Source organism: Leptopilina heterotoma, unplaced genomic scaffold (assembly GCF_015476425.1).
Source record: "Leptopilina heterotoma isolate Lh14 unplaced genomic scaffold, ASM1547642v1 Lhet_59, whole genome shotgun sequence".
NCBI lineage: Eukaryota > Metazoa > Arthropoda > Insecta > Hymenoptera > Figitidae > Leptopilina > Leptopilina heterotoma.
The window spans coordinates 1,641,463-1,664,934 of NW_025111133.1; the positions used below are offsets into that span (position 1 = coordinate 1,641,463).

The 23,472-nt window shown below is 26.5% G+C and overlaps 1 protein-coding gene across 3 annotated transcripts in view; it reads right to left on the bottom strand.

Annotated features, from left to right (window-relative positions):
- LOC122509009 (myc box-dependent-interacting protein 1) overlaps window positions 1-23,472 on the bottom strand; it is a 43,155-nt gene that overhangs the window by 8,707 nt on the left and 10,976 nt on the right. For all 3 annotated transcript variants that reach the window (XM_043622740.1, XM_043622738.1, XM_043622739.1), the window contains exon 2: window positions 3,442-3,577. In XM_043622740.1, the coding sequence (XP_043478675.1) occupies window positions 3,442-3,577 (136 nt within the window). The remainder of the gene's footprint in view (window positions 1-3,441; window positions 3,578-23,472) is intronic.

Genomic DNA, 23,472 nt, shown 5'->3' on the forward strand with positions numbered 1-23,472 from the left:
CAGCACAAACAACGAAGGTCGAGGAAGTGTTTTTTAAAGTCATTTTTATTTCAAAACATTTTGCATTTCAAAAAAAGTAAATAATCCTTTTCATTTTCGTCATTATGTATCAAACTTTTATCACTGCGACTGTAAAAAAATGTAAATACCCTGCATTATTTAAGAATTGCATAAATAAAAACAAATTATTTGTTTTTATTTATGCAATTATTTTTAAACTAAACTGAACTCTTACTTTTTTTTTAACTTTTCTACTTATATAGGAGAAATTTTGTCTTTTCTTCTGTTTATATAAACAATACCGAATCAATATTTTCTATCTTTTAAATATACAATCTTACAATCAAACCTGTCATCAAAATGCAACTCAATTTAAAAAATTAAAAAAAAATTTATTAATAAAATAATAATATTACTCTCTAAATTCGAATTAGTAAACTCTAATTTGAATTAGTGATTGACTTTTTGCTTTTGAATTAGTAAATTTTTTTATTATTTATTCAGCATAAACGGGTTTACAAAAAATACTCTTTATTAATATAAAAAAAAATGTATAATAAGAAAATATCTTATAATTAATTATTATTATTAAATTACATAAATTTTACTAATAAATTGGTAGAAATTGCTATTAATCAGTAAAATTTACTAATTGAAAAGCAAAAAGTCAGTCAATAATTAAAATTAGTAAACATTTTTACTAATTTGAATTTAGAGAGTAATAATAATAATAATAGTAGCAGTGGAAAATATTCAAAAATAGCAGAGAAAAATAATATTAATAATAATAATAATAATAATAAATTATGCGCGTACAGGTATAATTAAATTACATAATGAAAAGTTTTGTAAAATACATATTAGACAGATTTCAAATGACTTATGACTTGTCTGTAGAATAAAAAGAAAAGGAAAAAAAGGAATAAATGATACTTTTGAACTTTGTTACAATGGAAACCTGAGTTCTTTTCACTAAGAAAATACGTATATAATATTTCTATAAAAAGAAACAGTTTATGTGACAGAATATATATTTATATACACTCGTCGCAAACTTAAGGCAGAAAATATATAATTAAAAATAAAAAAGCTGAATTAAAAAACAATTTTTAAATATTTTACAAAATATAAAACGAAATCCTAATTTATTAAATGAAATATTATAATTTGACAATTTATTGTCCTAATTAAGTTTTGAACGTTCAAATGAATGAAATTTATTTATTTCTAGCTCAAATTAAAATTTTATTACAATAATTTTCCATCACTAGAAATAAAATTCAATTTTTTAAGTTTCTAACAGTGGAATTTGAATTTTTTTAATTTCATTATAATCAATAATTTATGAAAATATTTTTAATAAAAAATATTTCGTTCATTTGAACGTTCAAAAATTGTGTATCATGAGAATTTTTTTTAATATAGAATCTAATTTTGTTATCAGAAAGAAACATAGACAATTTAAAATCTAAGAACTTAGTGATTATTTATTTTATTTATTATTATTTATTTCTACCTCTACTTCCTGCGCATTATTCATTTAAAAAATCTTATTCCCATAATATAAGAAATTTATTTCCCGCTATTTTGAAAATTTCCATATTTTAAATACAATATTTGCAAAGAAGAAGAAGAAGAAGATTCTTTGCGAAAAGAAAAATTTAAAAAGTCTAAAAAATTAGAAAAAATATAAATTCGAGGTTGAAAATTTTATTTGCTTATGAGATTCAAATATTTAACTACGACACTTTGCGGTAATAAAAAAAGAAGATGAAAAATTTATTGTCTCTTTTGTTTCTGCTGTGAATTTTATCCTAAAGTTATGAGAAATTTATTTATTTCTTCTTCAAATTAAATCTTTATTACAATTTTCGCCTCACTATATCAAAAAAGTTAATTTTTACATAATTTCTAAATGTAGAATTTGAATTTTTAAATTTCCATTGCAATCAGTACGAAAATATTTTTAATAAGAAATATTTCGTTCATCTGAATGTTCAAAACTTGCGAAAGATGATTTATCTTCATTAAATATTGAATAATAATTAAATATTAATTATTAAATAATAATTATGTTTTAATTATTTATTCAATATTTAAATAATCGATCGAATTTAATAGTAATTACATTTTGCATTTTTAAGGTAAATTAATAGCAATTATTTTTTGCATTTTTAAGGTAAATGAATAAATAAATGACTGAATGAACACATTATTAATTTAATAAATAATTAATAAAAAAAAACAGTAATTCATAAAATTTCGATATAAAATAAAATAAAATCATATCAAATTATTCTAAAACAAGTATTTCTCTCTTTTTTTGTATAAAATTCAAGGCAAGTACAAATTCGGTCAAAAAAGTGACCTCGCGCTATTCACGCACTGATGCAAATCGCATTTAATAATATGTCAATTTGCTCGTGATCTTTTTTTAATAGACAGTAGTAATAAAATGATAATAAAAAGAAAATTATTAATTTCAAATACGCAGAAAAATGCCCATAAGACTCTTTTGGCATTATTATTATTACTATTTTTATTATTGTTATTTTTATTATTATTATAATTATTATTATTACTATTTTTATTATTATTATCATTATTATTATTATTATTTTTATTGTTGTTATCATTATCATTATTACTATTTTTATTATTGTTCCTTTTATTATTATTATTATCCTTATTATTATTACTATTTTCATTATTGTTCTTTTTATTATTATTATTAATCCTTCTTTATTTCTGTTTCTGTTGAAGTGTCATTTTCGAATAAAAAGATAAAGATACATAATTATATATATGTATTTAATTGTATATGCGAAATAATTCAACCTTATGCGCACATAAAAGTTTCTCCTGTGAAAAGGGTCACGGTAACGCAAGGTTGTACACCTTTTTTACGTCTATATACACGTCAATAATTGACTCGTGTTTCATTTTATGACCGTGTTAAAAATGCCTTTTGTCTCACTCTATAAAAATACTCTCATCTTGCACGCGCACTATATATGCAATTTTATATTCAGCATCCTCTCAAAATTATCCTCATTACGGATTCATTTATACAATTATTATCTAACCCATTTTTTCAATTTATATTTTTATATTTATTTATATTAAAAATTTTTTAAATTATATTAAATTAATTCTTTTCATTATATAAAATGATTTTATTTTTCTTCTTATTTTTCTTAAACTTATCTTCTTTTTATTAGAATAGAATTTTTATTTCTTATAATGCTACAAGTTTTGTTCTTCTTTTTATTAATTTTTGAAAAAAAATAATAATTTAAATTATTAGAATTTTTCGCAAATAGTCAAATTTGTCTATTTTTTAAATTACGTACAATATTAAAAAAAATACTAAACCTAATTTTGTGAAAATTTTGAGAATTTTTAATATTTGCAAATAATTTTTTTGAATTTTAAACTCACCTCGAACACATCTGATATAATTATTGAATTCCTTTTGAAGCCTAGTTGCTGCATATTGTTGTCTCGTAAAATTAAGAAGATGCTCGTCGAATATGTCATCGGCAGTTCTGTCGACTTTTCCCAAATTTTGTAAAAACTGAAACAAGAAAAAACAATAAGTTAAAAAAAAATACAATAATTATTTGGAAATAATTAAATTGCAGATTTCAGCATCATCAAAAAGGAGATTATCCTTCTTTTGATGCTGCTGCAAAGTCCGCAATGTTTTAAGAAACAAAACCGAACAAAAATTATATTGTTCTAAAATTAAATTCATATCTCGTTTAATTTTTGTAAATTTTTAAGAAGCTGTTACTTAATAGACGATTAGTAAAAAATAACAAATTTGAACCCGAAATAAAATAAATCGAAGCCATTTTCATTGTTTTCGTTTCTTAGAAACATTGCTTAATAGCTAAACAAATTTGGCTACAAAGTTTTTCTACGGATATCAAATTGAGACAAAAAACGAGGCAACACTTTTGATATCCTTAGAAAAACTCTGTATAAATATATAGAAAATGTTCGAAAAATTAATTTTCGTGTAAGAATCGGTAAGAAGTAAATAAATAAGACATCAATATCAGCGTGAGATAAAAATCGAGAAAAGAGATGAGGACGAGAAATTGATATTCACGAGAAGTTAAAAGAAATTTAATTAAACTCAAGTCAAATACCAGACTCGAATATTTGAAAGCAAATGGTAGAATAATAATAGGACTTGATGAGTGGGCGATTTACAAGGTAATATTGTGTTTAAGCGTGGGAGCGAGAGTTTATAAATCCAATGAATCTCCTTATACGAAATAAGCTTTTCGTCTCCCAGGATTATATCACGTATATATACACGCAGAATCAACAAGAACAAACTGCGACGTAATCAATTTATGCCTATTTACCTAGAGCCGCGCACATCACCAATTTAATCGGCCAGTATATATTCATTATATTTATTATCACTAGACTGCGATACAGATGCGCAAATATACATTTTCAAAATTTACGTCACATATTTGCACTATATTTTTTCAGTCGCATAAACTCAGGATATTGCAACCAAATCAAAATACTGACAAAATAGAAAATACATAAATAACCAAAGCTGTTAAAAATCATAAAAGAATCAAAAAAATACAATTTTTTTATGAAAAATCGAAATCTCCATTTTTTATTTTGAAAATCAAATAAAAAATATTTTTTCCTTTCAATCTTTTCAACTTCAACCGCATATTTCTTCAAGATTTTTCCTTCAGGAGAATTACATTTATTTACGAAATTTTTCAATTGTAAAAAATTAAAAATATTCGAAAACATCAATAAATTATTTTTTTTTTAAATATTTAATATTATTATTACTCCATAGGAATTAAATAGATTCAAAAAATTTCAAATTCAAACCTTTATGAAATTCAACCACTTATAAGAATATATTTATTATAAAACATAATCAATTCTTCTGATCCAAAAATTCCATAAGAATATTATTATAAAACATGAAGATAAAAAGAAAATTAAATTATTTTCACGTGAATTCAATTATTTGAAAAAATTCTAATAAAATCGTTGGCAATAATTATTCAATTATTTTCATAAATAATAAAATTCTTCTCAGGAATTCAATTTTTTTTTTGAAAATTTTAATAAAAATCTTAGCAACTATTCAATTATTTTCATCGCAGGATTTCCATTATTTTTATTTTAATAAAATTTTACAAGAATTGCTCAAAAAATGTAATTATTCTTCAAAAATTTAATTTCAATTCCTTGAAAAAATTATTTATTAAAAAAAATGTTTTTCTAAAATTTCTTTGGAAGAATTCAATTATTTACAAAAATATTAGAATTTTTCACAGAAATTCAATTATTTTCAAATATTTTAATAAATTTTTCAAGAGAAATCAATTATTACCATAAATAATAAAATGCTAATTCAAATATTTTTATTAAAATTCTTCGAACGAATTCAATTACATCAATTATTTTAAATAATTTTTGCAAAAGTTCCTTGAGAATTTTTAAATCCATTTGTTTACAATTCAATTTTACAAAATTTCATCAATTATTTAGAAATTCTTCAATTAAATATTTCGAAAATAAAAACTTGAAATAGATAATTTCAAAAAAAAATTCAATTAAACTTTTTCAAAAAAAAATTAATTCTACAGAATTGTCAGTTAAAAATATGAAAAATTCAATTTTTCAAAGATTTTAATTTGAAACATTTTCAAAATTCAATTATATTTTTAAAAATCCATGCTTTAATAGTTTTAATATTCAATTATTATTAGTTTTATTATTCATTAAAGTAATTAAATCTCTGTAAAACATTTTATTATTTATGAAAATAATTGAATATTGCGAAGAAATTTATAAAAAATTTGTAAATAATTGAATTCCTGTGAAATTTTTATTATTTTATGAAAATAATTAAAGTTTTGCGCAGAATTTTATTAAATTTCTTATAAATAATTGAATTCTTTTGAAAAATTTTATTAAATTTTATCTACATATTGAAAAAAATTGAATTAAGTAAAATTTTTGAAAATAATTGAAATTTTGCCAAGAATTTTATAAAAATTTTTTTAAATAATTAAATTTTGAAGAAGAATTTTATTATTATTAAAGATAATTGAAATTTTTACGAGGATTTTTAAAAATTTTTGAACATAATTGTATTTTTGCGAAGAATATGTTATTACTTTTGAAAATAATTGAATATCTGCTATCATTTGTAATTTCTCAAAAATTCCACTTTTTCACAGTACTTTAATAAAAAAAAAAAAATCCCTGAATTTTCCCTGATTTCTTTGACCAATTCTTCTTTCTCTGAATTTCCTGACATGTGGCAACTTTGATTTTATTTTTAAATTAAAAAACTGATAAAAACATTCCGTTAATTATTCACGGTCGCTATTTTAATCACTATATTCTCTAATTGAATAATGATAAGAATAAAAATTGTAACCAGTTTTTTACGCGTGTCAAAAAATTTAAAGAAGAAAAAAAAGCTAGTGCGGATAAAATAATTAGAATTCTGTTCAAATTGATCTATCAAAGCAAAGGATGAGAGGTGAGTGAAAATATAATGAACCAATTATTACAACAAGTGTATTGATGATGCCTTTTGGCATTTGAAGCGCAAATAAAACATGATTGATATAATGTCAATAAATTTCTATTAAAAAATTATCGTAATTCTGTCGTACGATGTCGTCTCAATTTATTTTATGTCATTTGTCCGGTTGAAGTCCTCTTTAACGCTTTTAGAAACGAAAAATCAAAAATAACTTTTTTTTCCCCTATTTTTTGTCCAAGTCGAAAAAGTCTCAATTTTTGAAAATAAATCGAAAAGTTTTTTTCGTCTTAATACCGTTTTCTTAAAAGTATCAAATTGATACTAAAAAATTTAAATAAATTTGTGATTTGATATCAATTCGAACCAATTCAATACTTTTAGTAACCGTGATGTCATTTTCGAATAATTGAGAGAGAGAGGGAGAGAGAGACAAAATTTAAAAAAACAAACAAAAATGTTGAATAATTATTGCAAAATAAGTCCCTTTGATTCGCTTCAATAAAGCATGATGGCATTTCAAAAGATGCATTTCTTCGATTCTTAAATTATTATAACATTACGTTAACGCGTAAAAAAAAAATTCCTTATACAATCACCAATTAATTGTCTCGTTTGACGCTTTTAATTTTCTCAAAGTATTATTGCAATACAAACTTCACGCGATAGAAAAACTTGTTACTATATTATGCAATAAGTTTCCTTTTCTCACTAATTCTCAAAATTCTCCGATAATAATAATTTAATTGCGTATAACCAGAAAAAAGACGTTCTTCAGAGAAAAAGGCAATTTTTTAATTATAATTGGCAATTTCCAATTATTGTTATATAGAGTTAGGCCAATTTTTTCTATTAATTATGTCGTAAAAAATACTAATAAAACTCGACTTTTTTTTAAAAGTAAAAAAAAACTGTTTTAAAACTTTTAGAAATTTCAAAAAAAAACTTTAACAAAAATAAGACAAATAAAGGCCTTTTTTATATTTAATTTATTAATATATTTATATTTTATAAAAGATCTAGGACGTTAAAGATTATTTATCTATTTTTCTTTATTATTTATCGTTACTTATAAATAAAATAAAAAAATTTTCGAATAAAAATAAAATAGAAAAGAAATCCAAGCTTTGTAAACAAAGCCATTATTTTTCATACGAACATTAATTGTATTTCATACACTATTATTTTTTGATAAAAAAAAATGAAAAAAATCAGTGTGTATGACGATTGAGATGAGTTTAATTTTTCAGGTCAGTGCACCGTGAAGAAGTTTCCAAATGGGAAAAATGCCAGAATTTTCTCTCTTTCAACACAAAATAATACAAGTGTCACGAAAACGGAATGATACCACTTCCTCTTGTAAAAATATCTCTCAAAAAGTTTATACACTATTGACCGACATTCTACTATTTAAACAAAAAAATTCTGAAAAAAACCAAAAATAATATTTCCAAACTTTTATTCCGTTTCTAAAAAATTCGAATTAATTAATACCTTAGTACCTTTCTTCAGAAAGGTACCTAAGAAGAATAGTGTATTTCAAGCTTATGTTTGTGTCACTCTTTTCTTCATTAAAAAATTCTGCTTAATTTTGTAAATTGAAAAATAATTTTTATTGAAAAAGTTTAACGGAATAAAGGCTTAAACAATTGTTACAATGCAAAGTTTTGATACGTTTTCTATCTCAATTTTATATCCTTAGAAAAACTGTGGTATTAAAAAATAATTTCTTGAATTAAAAAATGAAATTCTTATTTATTATTATTTTTAATAAAAAATATTCGTTCATTTGAACGTTCAAACCATGTGGGTCATATTTTCGATAAAATTTATCTGCGGTCATAAATAGTTGCTATACACAATCATAATATTAATTTCTTAACTGTTAAAAGCAAAACTGCATGTCAACTGATACTACTTGAAATTAATTGCGAATATTTCTATAATATTGATAAGATTGAGAAAATGAAATCTCAAATTGTAAATTTAATCGCGCAACGAGAATTGTACATGGCAATTGAAATAAAATGTTTGTCTTGCGCAGGTGTGACAATTGTATATCTCTATAAAGAGAGTTAAGGGCTCAATGGAATATGTGCGGAGATAAATAATGAAAACAGGTTACTTATCAAGTCACTTTACAGTATACATTCTAACATCTATTCTAAACTGAAAGAAGGTGAGAGCTGCTTCGACCTTATGTATCTAAATGCATTGTGTACACAATGCCTCGGTTAAGAACCAGTGTTTTAATGAGACACTCTAACGTGCGGCTAAAAGAACAATCAGGTATCTTATATCCTGAAAAATGCTCTCTGGAATAAAATAAAATAAATAATATACATTGCATTTTTATCTATCAATTTTTTTTTAATTTCTTTCTTCTTTAATTAAAAAAAAATTATTTTTTTATACATCAGGACAATTTTCAAATCTATTTGTTTACAATATATTCAATTTTACGAAATTCCAATTATTCGTAAATTCTTCAATTAAATACGTACCAGAAAATAAAAACTTTAAATAATTTCAAAAGAATTCGCAATTAATCTTTTTCAAAAAAATTGATTTCAAAATTTAAATTATTTCTTAAAATTCACGCTATATTGCTTTCAATATTCAATTACTATACAAATTTCTACGAGAATTATATATTTAAATACAAAAATAAATAATTTATTGAATAAATCATTGTTGTTCAAAATTGAAATCTCATAAAGAATTTTATCAATTTAATTGAATTTTTTTTGCACAATTTTTGTTAAAATTTATTAAAATAATTGAATTTTGGAGAAGAATTTTTATTATTTTTAAAAATAATTGAAATTTTGACGAGAATTTTTAAAAAAAATTTGAAAATATTTGAATCTTTGTAAAAAATTTTATTATTCATGAAAATAATTGAATGATTGAGAAGAAATTTATAAAAAATTTGTAAATAATTGAATTCCTGTGAAATTTTTAATATTTTATGAAAATAATTAAAGGTTTGCGCAGAATTTTATTAAATTTTATTTAAATAATTGAATTTTTTTGGAAAATTTTATTAAAATACTAGATATTGAAAATCATTATGAATTGAGGAAAACTTTTGGAAATAATTTAAATTTTGCCTGGAATTTTATTAAAATTTTGGAAAATAATTGAATTTCGGAGAAGAATTTAATTCTTTCTGCAAATAATTGAAATTTTGATGCGAATTTTGTAAATGTTTTGAACATAATTGAATTTTGGAGAAGATTTTAATTATTTCTGAAGATAATTGAATTATTTATGAAAATATAATTGAATTCCTAAAAAGAATTTTATTATTTTTTACAAAAATAATTGATTCCCTGTTAAAATTGTATTATGTATTTATGAAAATAATTGAATGATTGCGAAGAAATTTCTGAAAAATTTGTAAATAATTGAATTCCTGTGATATTATTATTATTATTTTATGAAAATACATAATTAAATGTTTCGCGTAGAATTCTTTTACATTTTTTTTAAATAATTGAATTTTTTTGGAAAATTTTATTAAAATACTAGATATTGAAAATCATTATGAATTAAGGAAAATTTTTGGAAATAATTGAAATTTTGCCAAGAATTTTATTAAAATTTTTGAAAATAATTGAATTTCGAAGAATTTTATTATTTCTCAAAATAATTGAAATTTTAACGAGAATTTTTATAAATTTTTGAACATATAATTGAATTTCTGCGAAGAATTTTATTACTTTCGAAAATAATTGAATTTCTGCAATCATTTGTAATTTCTCTAAAATTCTCCAAATTATATAGTGAAATTCGTCTTTTTTCGTATCAAATTACGGACTTTATGGACCTTTTTTCAAAAAAATTGACTTTCACGGACTTTTACGAGATTTACGGACCTAGTTCGAGCCCTATGGATACATTAATAGGAGAATGAAAGTATAACGATTTAGAAAACAAATAAAATTGCGATAATTTTTGAAAAGAAAGAAAAAAAGAAAAAAAAAGAAAAAGCAACGTGTATTATTTTATATAAAATATTGATGTCGATGGAATTTGTATGGAAGATCGTGTGCCCCGTTACTTCGGCCACGACCTTCCGCCTCGGGAAAGTTAAAACCCGTATCAATGCCCGCAGCGAAAGATACCACGGTCGTACCATATAATCGAGCTTTAAACGGTTTCTGCGAGAGCTGGTTTCCGCCACCCTGATCGATATTTTCTTGCTCGATCAAGAAACATTGCCACACAAACGCATTGATTAATATTATGTATATATTGATCAATTTCCATTTTTTTTTTCTTTTTCCAGCCACAAGTCAGTTGATTAATAAATTCAAATATACAATTGAAATTTCTTTTTCAATGACAAATTTTTTTTCTCTGATTCTAATTTTTTCCGATGGAAAATTTTTTTACTTTGATTCTAATTTTTTCCATTGGAAAACTTTTTTCACAATTACAAAGTGTTACAATTATTTCTTACCTCTATATGTGTATTTGTTACGTGTTTGTTTTTTATTTCCTCCTTCAGTTTACTTTATTTCTTTTTATGACAGCGATAAATTTTATAGCAATTTTTATTCGCTTCTTGGATATTTACTTTAAATTGAAATTTAACGCGAGAAATTGATTTTAAATATTGGACCAATATTTAGCCAATATTCTAATTTTAAAAGGATATAATGTTCGCAACCAAACATATAATTTCATTTGTTAATATAATAAAAATAATAATAACAAGATGGTCACAAGTTTCCATCAATATTTCCCTGACAATTTACTGACATTAAAATTATTTTCCCTGACAAAATTCTTTTTACAAAATTTCTTTTTTTTTTGAAAGTTTACGGAAAATGAGTAAAATTTATGAATTTTAATAATTTCTGTAAAAATTTTCTAATTTCTAAAAATTTTTTCGAGAATTCAATTATTTCAATACAAAAATTCAATTTTTTATAATAATTGAAACTGTCTACGTTTTTATTCTTAAGTTCGAAGATAATTGATTTTTTCGAAAATAATTGAATTTCTTAAAAGAATTTTTGTATAAATTGAATTTTCGGAAATATGTAATTGAAAATATTGAATTTTAAAAAATTAGAAGCTAATTTTCATTCATTTTCATTTTTAAATTTAAAAAAAAAAAAATTTCATTAAAATTTTTTATAATTTAATTACTTTCAAAAATTTTCCTTATAATTTTTAATAATTCAATTATTTTCAAAATTTGCAAATAAAATTTAAGATAATTCAATTCTTTTCAAAATTTACAATTAAAGTTTTTGATAATACAATTATTATGATGAAAATGTGCAATTAAAATTCTTCAAAAAGTTGATTTTTAAAAATTCTAACAAAATACTTGAAAAAAATTCATTATTTTCAATTACATTTCACAAAATTTCAATTTTTCAAAATCTATTTAATTGTATATTTCAAAAATTTAAATAGAAAAATGATTCAAAAATAATTTTTGAAAGATTTCTTTATAATTATTTTTTGCACTACAAAAGTCGCAATTTTTGAAAATAAATCTCAAAAAATCATCTCAATTTTCTAAATTTCCTTGACCATTTTCCTGACTTTCCTGACATGTGGCCACTTTGAATAATAATAAATAATTTTAACAATGGGTCGATATTGGTCCAATTTTATGAGCTAATTAAATTTTTCCCACCGAGAAGAAATATTTAAGTAATTAAACACTTACAACACAATAAAATATTGAAACAGTCCCGCATATACAATGGATATTTGGAGCAAAGAAGGCGAATGTTTCGAAAATAAAACACTTTATCTATAATTAATTTTCACAAAATAGACTTGAGCAACTGTTAAAATAGCTTCGCTGACAGCAACCACAATTTAACAGATTGATTTTATGTTTCATTTATTGTAAAGTGAATCAAAAATAATATTTTCTTAGAATAAAATAATTTTTTAATAATTTTTTGTTAAAATTGTTTTTTTCAGTTATTTTCTAATAAAAAGGACTAAATATGCTTATTTTCTCCTATATTATTTTGTCACAAAATAAATAAAAATAATATAAAAATAAATGCATGTCAAATCTACCAAACAAATAAATATCCTATAACAAAGTTTTTCTGCAGATATCAAATTGAGACAAAAAACGAATTAAAAGTGCTGCGAAGCAACATTTTGATTCGTTTTTTGTCTCAATTTGATATCTGCGCAGTAAAACTTTATTCTCAAAAACAAAAAAATAGAAAAATAATTTTACTGCATTGTATTTTTCTTTTTTGATGATAAAAGAACAATATTCAAGTTTAAACAAAATTTTTCTACTTGAAAAAAAAAAAAAACCAACCTGGGAAAATTTGGATTCATTAAAAAAACTGTTCAGCTAATGGATTGTATTTTCGAATAATTACGCTTGTGCATGATCAACGAAACAAGTAGTTTTAATTAGATAAAATGTGTGCACTCTTAAAAGGAATTTAGTTTCTTTTTGCGTTCGGCCTTGCATTACATATAAGATATGTTAAACGAATAACGGTTCTCGGACATGTTTCCAGCGACAAAAAAAAATACACAAACCCGCCTCGAATAGGTAATTGTAGTCAGATTTATCAGGCAGTAGGTCAGATCCTCAATAAACTGACGACGCTATACATTTAGTCCCAAGAACAACTTTAACGAAAATTGCAATCATCAAACAATTCAAAAACTAAACAAATTTCTACAAACATTTCTATAAAATACCAAAAAACATTCCTAACTTTTCTGTAATTATTTCGACAAATGCAAAATTGACTACAAGTTTTTTTCCCACGAATTTCCCATCATATAAAAAAGAAATGCGAATTTAATATCGAAAGGCGAGAATTCAATGCAATGAATTTCTCGGTTTCTTTGATACTTTACGGCGCCATTTAAGCACTGTTATTTTCGCATTTAACTGTTTACGCACTCTAAAAAGATAAAAAGAAAATTCTGTCGAGATAATAATTGTCTTCATAGACACACAATGAGCAATGGGAATGACTAATTTTCTATAACAATAATAATAGTTATACACCACTTTTTCCAAAATGATAGATGTTTCTTTCAATATTTCCAGAGAGAATTTTCTTTTCCAGTTTTGTGGTAATTACCTTCTTTTTTTCTACTAATTTTTCTCACACCTGACCTCTGTCCCAGCTCTGTGGATATCGTTTCTGAAATAGCTGCGGTCTTCCCTCTGGATTTTATTAATAGCGAAGCAGATGACGCGAATGTTCCGTTGCACAACTATTATTGTGCCATCCTACGACCCCTTTTCGGTTCGTTCCAAAAGCTCTTATTGTTACTTCTAGTTACTAAGGGGTACTTCTCTCGACACAAAGTCGCAATGAAGAGAGAAAGAAAATAAACTTTTACACACGCTCTAAAAGCGCTACTATATAGTACATACACGATGTAGGTAATACAGCATCTAAATTAGAGATGGAACACGACGATTTTAGCTCTACAAGTTCTATGAACTTCTCTCTCGTGCTGAGAGTCTAGACCTTCTTCCTCGATTCATTAATATTTTTAGAAAACTCAAGAAAATAGTAAAATCCGATTCAAGTCCGATTATCAAAAGTCTCCGTTATCCCAAACTGTAAAACTGTACAAGTTTTAGTTCTTCAAAATTATTTCCACCATTTTTAATCAATTCTACATTTTCTTACTTTTCCTGATCCTTGTCAACCCTGAAGTTGAAAAGCACCGGTACAATTATTTTCAACCGCCGAAGTGAAATTAGTGACTAAAGACTCCAATGAACATCGTCGCTGATTGAAAGCATCATCCTTATCTGAATTAGTTTGGTTCTAGGTGCAACTATAATTAGCCAATGTTTACCAAAACTCTTCACAATTCAAAGAAACCGGAAAGCAAAAAAAAAAAAAAATTTCACTATCGCGAAGAAATTGCGTCGTGCGGTTATTGTCGCGACCCGATAAGATGCAGTCCACATTTATTATCTCTATATTTGAGCGTGCATTCGATACCGTTTCGATTCGTAAACAAAGAGGTCTTTCACATCGTCCTTGTCGTCGTCGATATTCACCACCACATATAATATACATCGACTTTATGCAAAAGATAAAAACATTTGAGACTTATGTACGGAGCGTAAATACATTGCGGATGTACAGAAAATCATTCAAGTGCATCGATGCCTGTTGCGATGCGATGCTCTAAAGAATAATATCCTAGAATTTCCCCGTCCCGTCAACATCCTGCACACAGAATACATAATATTTAAATCAATTCGAGAGAAGTAGAAAAATATTCCTTTTTGTCATTTGTCTTAAACGATTTTTAAAAACATTTTCAAAAATTCAAAAATACTTTTGAGAACTACTTCAAAAAATACTTTTAAATCTGCAAGATCTGCCAAAACATGTACACATTATTTTATTTTCCCTATTGAAATGAAGAAAAAAAAATTGAAAGAACCGCAAGGAATCGGGAATTGGAATGTTGGCGCGAGGTTTGAGTTCGGACATCAACCTCAAATTCTCAGTCCTGCCAACCATCATCGAAATACCCAACTTACACACAACGATGAAATTGAGTTTCGCCTTCTCTTTGTGATGGTGAATATAAAAGTTGTGTGTAGGTATATATATAAAAACTCACATATTTCAATCTCCTGTTTTTACGTTCACATTATTCAGTCATTCATTAAATGGTAAAAGAAACCTCAAGTTGTTTTGCCGCCGCGCTTACACAAACACATACATATAAGAGATGAACTTGACTATACACATATGACCGACTTTTTTTTTCCCCTTCCCAACATCATCATTCTTTGGATTTCCCTCGAGAAATTAGAGAGATACCCTCCAAGAAAGAGAAAACCAGATTAAGTGCACAGAAATCCGCGCATCACAATGAAATTACTATATATATATATATATAAAGTGTCACGGGATAACAAAAAATAAACTGTTCCAAAACAATATCTTCGTGATGATGATAATGATGCTTGCATAAAGATATCAACTAAATACCACAAAAATTTGATTTTTGTTTCTCTGCTTCAGACTTCGCACTCAATAATTAAAATAAAATTTCCTCTGATTCACCTGACCTGCGGCAAACCAGATTTCATCATTGAAATAATGAAAAAGAATCAAGAACATTTCTCTAAATGTTGCAACCGTTATAGATCAAACCTAGATTTCAATAGAGAAAAAAAGTAAATACAACCTTGTCACACATTTATTACCATCCGGAAAATATTTATATTTGTCACGTTCAGCAATTAATAAAGATCAGAAATAATTATTCGCGTGTGATATTCTATAATGGAAAGATAGCTATAAAAATAAGTTTGATGGATGGCTGTACAATGCTGATTAAGATGAGCCGTATGTCACACGTCTGTTATCTAAATAATACCCAAGTGTAAAGTTACCTACGGCTATTCCAATAATTACGATCACGATTAAAAAAAAGAAGCTCGTGCAATAAACTTGTTTCTGATCAAACAAGAGGAAATAGTAGCGTACTGAAGAACCTAATGAAAGTAGCAATCATCTGCTTCTTTATTACTGAATCATTATAGACAGTTTACTTAAACTATTTTTAATAATTTCCCGACAAAAAGTATCATTCCCGACGTCTCTTTCAAATTGAAATTTAAATAACAACACTAAAGGAAAAATAACAACATACAATATACAAAATACAAAAATTATCAAATTAAAACAATTGTATTAATTCAGAACCAAGTATACTTTGAGTAATCATTTGTTTTATAAATACGACTTTCATATTCAAAAACCCCTTTTTGTAATTGTCCAATTTCTTTTTACAGTTAATTATCATTCTATATTTGACTTAAAAAAATTAGCAAAAGTTAGAATTACAAGTGGAAACGAGTTGGAGAATAAATGCGATGAAAGGACAAATTATGTTTTTATGAGCAGTGCAGGTGTATTATATCTAGGAAGTATTTATATTCTTGAGAAGTAAATTACTGAAACATTATATACATGCTAAACAAATTTCATAATATGGAATTTGACTACAGTCACGTTATTTGACCGATATTTATATGCAACTTCTTTGGTGGCATAAAACGAGTTTCTTTCTTCATGCAAACTCAATTTTTCATTGTCTAGAATATTATGTCTATTGAAATAATAAACTAAAAGTATAAATTCATAAACAAATATACAACTTCTGCTTTGAAATAATTGAAGAATGATTTTATCGAACCAACGGAACACCGCAACAATCATCTATATATCTACGCGATCCATTCGCATTCACAAACTCTTTCGCTGGATCTCCTCCTTTCTTTCGTTCCACTATCTCTTACGGCCGTTATAACGGAACCTTTCAAGTCTGTCCGATGCGTATTATATATACGTCATGATCATCAAAAAATTCATCTATAATAAGTCCCAAAAAAATATCGAGTGCTCGAAATATTCGAAAATCGAATCGAAAGGTGAATCAAAGTTCGGATTTAGTTCGGTCAGATTGTCAACTAATCTACAAAAAAGCATCAAACGATGCTTTTATTTGCTTTAAAAATCTTTTTTTTATGTAATTCTACCTATTTTTTAAAAACATAAAGATAGCACTACTTTTTTTAAAAATCAAAATTTCTAAAAAGAGTTCTGGGCACTTTAGCAATAGTTCTATTATTTAAATAGTTCTGATGATTAACAAGTTTTGAGAATATTTTTTTATTTAAACTTTCAACGAATTTAAATTTGCGCAAATTCTCAAAAAAGGCTTTTAGAGTCACGAATCTAATAAAAAGGATCCAAATAGTAGCGAATCGTTAAAAAGTAGTAAACCTGGTTGGCTTTTTGGTAGACGAGTGTGAAGCCTGTAATATTAGTCGACATCGATCTAAATCACTAAACTCACTAATAAGCCTATAATTAGTGTCACGAATAACTCTTCCCATAATTAACTCTCAGAGCATGAATGCGTCGCATTATGTAACAATAATAGTCAAATGCCACCTATAGAAGATAACTCAGTTTAAGAGAAAGGTTTTTCATATAGAAGTCACACTGAACCCACCAAGAGGGAATAATACAACTTTAGATAAGAAACGAGGTGCGGCACGAAAGGTCCACAGCACACAAAATCCCATTTGCAAACATGTAAACACGAATTTTTATCGACTCCGTTGTAATGTGCAACATCAAGAAAAGGAATGCAATCTGTATGATGGACTATAAGGGAACATGCATTTGTTGTATATAGATCTTTTTGTATGAATGAGATCGTCACGTATACATCATATGTGGGTAGAGTGCACATTTATCGCGCAGGTACATGAGATTGAGTACAGTTGTCTGAGTAATGGTTAGGTGGAGGCGGTTGTAGATATAACGATACTTCTGCACGATGGCGCATCTGATTATATACTTCATACTCCGCAGAAGCGGAATCGAGAAATATAATGTATAAATATTTATAATTTCCACAATTGCATCATACATGACGAAAATATAATTTGTATACGCAGATACACCCATCTTTTTTTTTTTGCAAAATACACGGAAGATTTAGTCTCTCACGCTCGATAGATTATCACAGGATCACACACATGATGATGAGTGAAAATTCGTTTCAGTGATAAATCTGATATACCTAAGATTGCTGGTTGCAATGCTAACAGTAGGTATGTATAGGGTTAAGTGATCTCGAAACAAGGGATATACAAACTGTGACCTCAAGATAAACTTTCGATAAGCAAACTACTTAAAACCTATCTTCAATCTACGCTAATTAGCAGCTGTCGCTCACTTAATTTCCAAGTGACGCATCTTCCTCAATCCCCTTACTACAAACACGCGACTATTTTACTCGTAAAAATAGTTTTCAAAAGAGGGAAAAAAAACTGCGAATTTTTACATCACCATAAGAGAGAAGACTATACGTATTTTTTGCCGAACGAAAAAATGAATGAAACACTGTTACGTAAAAGTTAAACAATAGCTGCGATGTGTCAGACGCTGACGAAAGAAGCACGTGGAGAATTGTTTAAATGAAAAGAAGAAATATTGATTTAATACAAGTAGCAATGATCGATGACATTTAAATTATTACTTTTAGTTGAATGTATATTTTTAGAATATACAAATTATCATAGGATTGTCACAAAAATTGAATTTTTCTTTTCCTTGAATTTCCTGACCTGTAGCAACTCTAATTGATGCTACTCATTTAGAACTAAATTTAAAATTAATATTTACCAAAAAATTAAGTTCTAAAACATTTTTTTTAGAGCAAATTTTTTTCACATACAACAGATGAAAATCAAAAAGTGTTTTGAAAAATACAGTACTTTTTTGTGTAAAAAAAATTTCTGTTACGTTTTCAAGGTTAACAACAATATTAAAGTGTCAAACAAGTTGGAATTTTGAGAGTTTATTGAGGAGGCTTCACCCACACATCTGGTGATTACTGTCACATTAAATTATCACAATGCCATATTAAGCAATACCGAAACAAAAAGTATTTAACGAAACGTTCTCACAATAACTGCATACCTATTTAGAAAAAAAATTAAAGACTGAATCACAAAACAGGATATTTTTATATGTTCATTAATTGTCATTTTTTCTGCAGATATCAAATTGAGACAAAAAAACGAATCAAAAATGTTGCCTCGCAACACTTTTGATTCGTTTTTTGTCTCAATTTGATGTCTGCAGAAAAACTCTGGTTGTAAAAGATGAAAAAGGCTAACGAACCGACCTCATGAAACGTAAATTAATACAATTACAAGTTTCAATTGCCTTTTAGTAGAGTGTCTGAAAACAAAGTGGAACTAAACTGCTTTTAAAATATTTGCACTACAGCAAATGTAGGAATAGCAAACATCACCTAGAAAACAGAACACTTATAAAAAATAGTTTTCTGATAAACCTTTTTTGTACCATATTCTCAATTTTAAAAATCGAAGTGTATTTATTATTCAATCATTAATTGAGAAGACGTTTAATTAATTTGTAGCTCGAAACAAATTAAACTCCCCGTCAGACATGTGTAACGTGCTTAAAAGTCATTTTAGTGGCAGGTTTCTATTAACTTTTTCCACTTGGATGAGAAATTATCAAGTGACTGAACAAGATTGGAGTACACAGAGTGAGAGAGAGAGAGAGAGAGAGAGAGAGAGAGAGAGAGAGAGAGAGAGAGAGAGAGAGAGAGAGAGAGAGAGAGAGAGAGAGAGAGAGAGAGAGAGAGAGAGAGAACAAGGTGGATTAATACACCATCAACGATGTGTAATCAAATGGCACAGGCATAACCGCAACCAAGGTTACTGCAATTATCCAGTTAAATATGTATTGTGAATCACAGGCGTTTAAAAATCTCAGCTATTTTAGCCTATTCAATTTGAATTTAGTCGGAAACCACCAACTAGACATCATTATAAAACGAGATTTACACTTCCTTCTTCACATTATCTTGCACAATACGTGAACGATAAAAAACATTGTTTTGGTGTAATTTTATTTTTGTCCTAGATTATAAAAGTCCATTTGAACTACAACCATCAAGTTCAAAGAATTGAAAATCCCTGATCTAGTTTCGAAACTCTTTGATATTTATAGATAGAAAATCAACCCATCTAATAGACATAATTAACCATCGCTTAAGGAAATTTAGCAAAAATTCTCCTAGTACAGCATCATTATTATCAACTTTCTCCCCGATGCATTTTTACCGCAAAAAAACACTCGTTAGAGAAATAGTATCAGTTTATACTAAAAAAATCGCAACTATTTACAGAATTTGGTTCTGCTTTTTTGCGGTTGTTAGCCCTCTAGCTTTTTTTTCAACTGATTAGATAATAAATGCGTGATATGTTTATATACACAGAGGGAATTTAGAAGTGAGAAATAAAAACTCACAGAATGCGCACCAGTTGTGATGACCCAATTAAGTGTGTAGAGAGAAATTGCAACTATGTTGTGTATTGAAGCGCATTTCTTTCTTTATTCAAGGACAAGAGAAAAAGTTGAAATAAAATGTTTTCAATCACCTTTCCCCGATCGGCAGCGATTCGAGAATGGAGTTTGACAGCAAAATAAAGAATGCAATACAGGTTAAGTTTCTGAAATTGGCAAAGAAGCAAGGACTTCCTGGATGGCGATGAACATCGCCAAGAATAAACCGGCAGTTTTCACCGTATCTTCGAAACTCAGACAAGAGAGAAAGATTAGAGACTTGGATTTTCACTGTTCGACTTCCGGAATAGAAATATAATTTCCAAAGATCATGTGTATTCCTAAGGATTAACATTTCTAAAAACTGGATCCATTACTGAATACCTATTTTTGTTCGGCTAAATGACAGAAATTGCGAGCATCTCAAATTTCTTCTAAAAGGACAATTCTATTATTCACCCAAGTGGAGGATATGAAATGTGTCACATCCGTTACCACGGTCTACTTTAAATCTTTTATTCGCGAGGGAAGACACGCGAAGGCAATACAGAAACACATATCATCACGATGTAAACTTTCCAGCGAACTTGAGATAAATTTTGTGATAATTTTCCATTACATAATCACTTTTTCCTCTTCTATACCTTATACTCTACTTTCTATTTCATCTTCGTTTTCAATTGTTTCCTGCGCGGTTTTACATAATTGACAATAATTTTAAAGGATTTAGTTCGCTTTTAAGAAAATATCGAAAAATTATTTTATGTGCTAATACTCTAGATTTGGACTTTGTCATTTCCTGCTTTTTAACGAAATTGCAATTCAGTATGCAACGGGTGTTTCGTCGACTTACAAAACCGACTATGAATCTCCGCGCGTGTGCGATTCAAGAGGACTCCCGTTACTTCACGTGTTGTGTATATGTGTGTGTAAATACATTTATAGATATATAAACACACAAGTTTGAAAATGCCAAGCAAAACTTTAATGATCTTTTCTGGAATTATCTACTGCAGTTTTAAAAAAAATTTCCCAGAGGGCTGAGGTCACCGTGTGAACCACATTCCACAGGAGGAGAAAATGAAGAGTTAATTTTACACATTTCTTTCCGCAGTAGATAAAATTAACTCTCCAAGAGTAAAAATAACAATTCTAATCGAAAAAACTTTAGAAATAAAAATATTTTTCAAAATATGCGCAAAGACCAAAAAAAGTAATCAATATAAAGCGTAGAATTGTCTATAATTAATTGGATTACTCACGTGGCGACCTTGACTCGAAAGGTAAACTCGTAATTAGCCTTCGTTTTAATTATTACCACATTTATGTATCGGGATTTAAGTAATTTACTGAATTTAATTACACCAACTCACCTGAAAAAAAAGAAATTATCGATTAATATACAATAATTATAAATATAATTAATTTATTAAATTAAAGAATTTAAATAGTAACAGGTATTATATCACTAAACTGACATAATCTCTAAATTGTATCAGTTTATAACAGACTGTACAAATGGAAAACAGAAATGTTTCTTTTTCCAATGACATAATGTTTATACTACATCATATAATTACAATTATGTAAAATCGAAATAACTATATTGAAGGTCGTTGAACGGAAATTGAGTAAAAGTGTTTATTTGTAACTGCAAGTTTTTGCACTAATCATAATTTCCAGGTGTAAGGCAACCAGAAGCAGCGTTAAGATCGTAACTTAACGGAATTAATGACCATGACCATGACTAGTTGATTCCATGCATCGAATCAGTGTATACATGAACATCCACTTATCCTGTTTTCCGTCATATTCGCATATATCTTCGAACCAATACACTTTTTCTTGTATTTTTATAAACTCAATTATATTTATCATAAAATATATATGAACAGAGAAAATTAAGGATGAGTTACAGAAATTACTTCATCATTATGTGCCAAAGTACTTACATCTCTTTGAATATAAACACATTTACAGATTTACTAATATGCAGGAATTTATTTTTAAAAAATCCTCGAAAAATTCATTAAAAGTAAAAAAATCCAATGTTTTGTTATCTGTACTGAAAAATTGGGTTAGTTCCGGAACAATTTCTCAATCGTATCAAACCTAATTATTGTCTCGGCAGACGACTTTAACAAAAAGGAAAGTTTTAATCAAGTTAACAGTATTAACACCTTTTTGTGATTAATTTTTCTAAATCCAATGAAAACCTGTATTTTGCACTCAAAAGATAACGAAAGGCAAGGTTGATTTGTTATACAGTCTCTCGCTCACTCTACCAACAGGAGCAGATTGTAATAATTACGATCAAGATAAATTTACATACTTTCAATTCAACTTCAACTAAAACAATTATAAGAAAATATTTCTACTTATATTAATACAAAGAATACGCTACTTTAGAATATATTTACAGCATAAATTTTATCTTGACAAAACTTTTAAATAAACCGCAACACGATGAATCTGAAATTTCTCAATTTCCTTTAAGAATTAAAAGCATTCAACCGAAGCAAATATTTATAAAATATTTTCTTAACCCAAATTAAAACGGAAATATAAGTTTCCATGTCGGTATTATTGATATGAAAAATTTTTTTCTAAATATAAAAAAGTTGCATGTACGATTGAAAATAAAATGTTATATAATTTCACTTTACCTACATTCTTAACAAGATACAATCCAGGATCTATTGAAAGAAGTTCAAATAATACTCTCAGTAAATAATAGTTATTTTAAGAAAAGAGTCTGATTTTTTTAAAAGATGTAATCTAATTTAGTTCAAGGCAAATTTGTCGGAATTTTAACAACTTTTGTCAATTTTAACTCTGTTGAAAAGTAATTTCGCAAGTTTTATTAATATTACAGATAATTATTTTACTTTAAAGAGCCTACAAATAATGGAAAAACAAAACAAAGCTTCCCAAATTATCAACAAATTCAAAGTTCTTAAAAGCATTTCGTAATTAAACGAAAATGCCATCGTCCGAAAATAAAAATCTGAT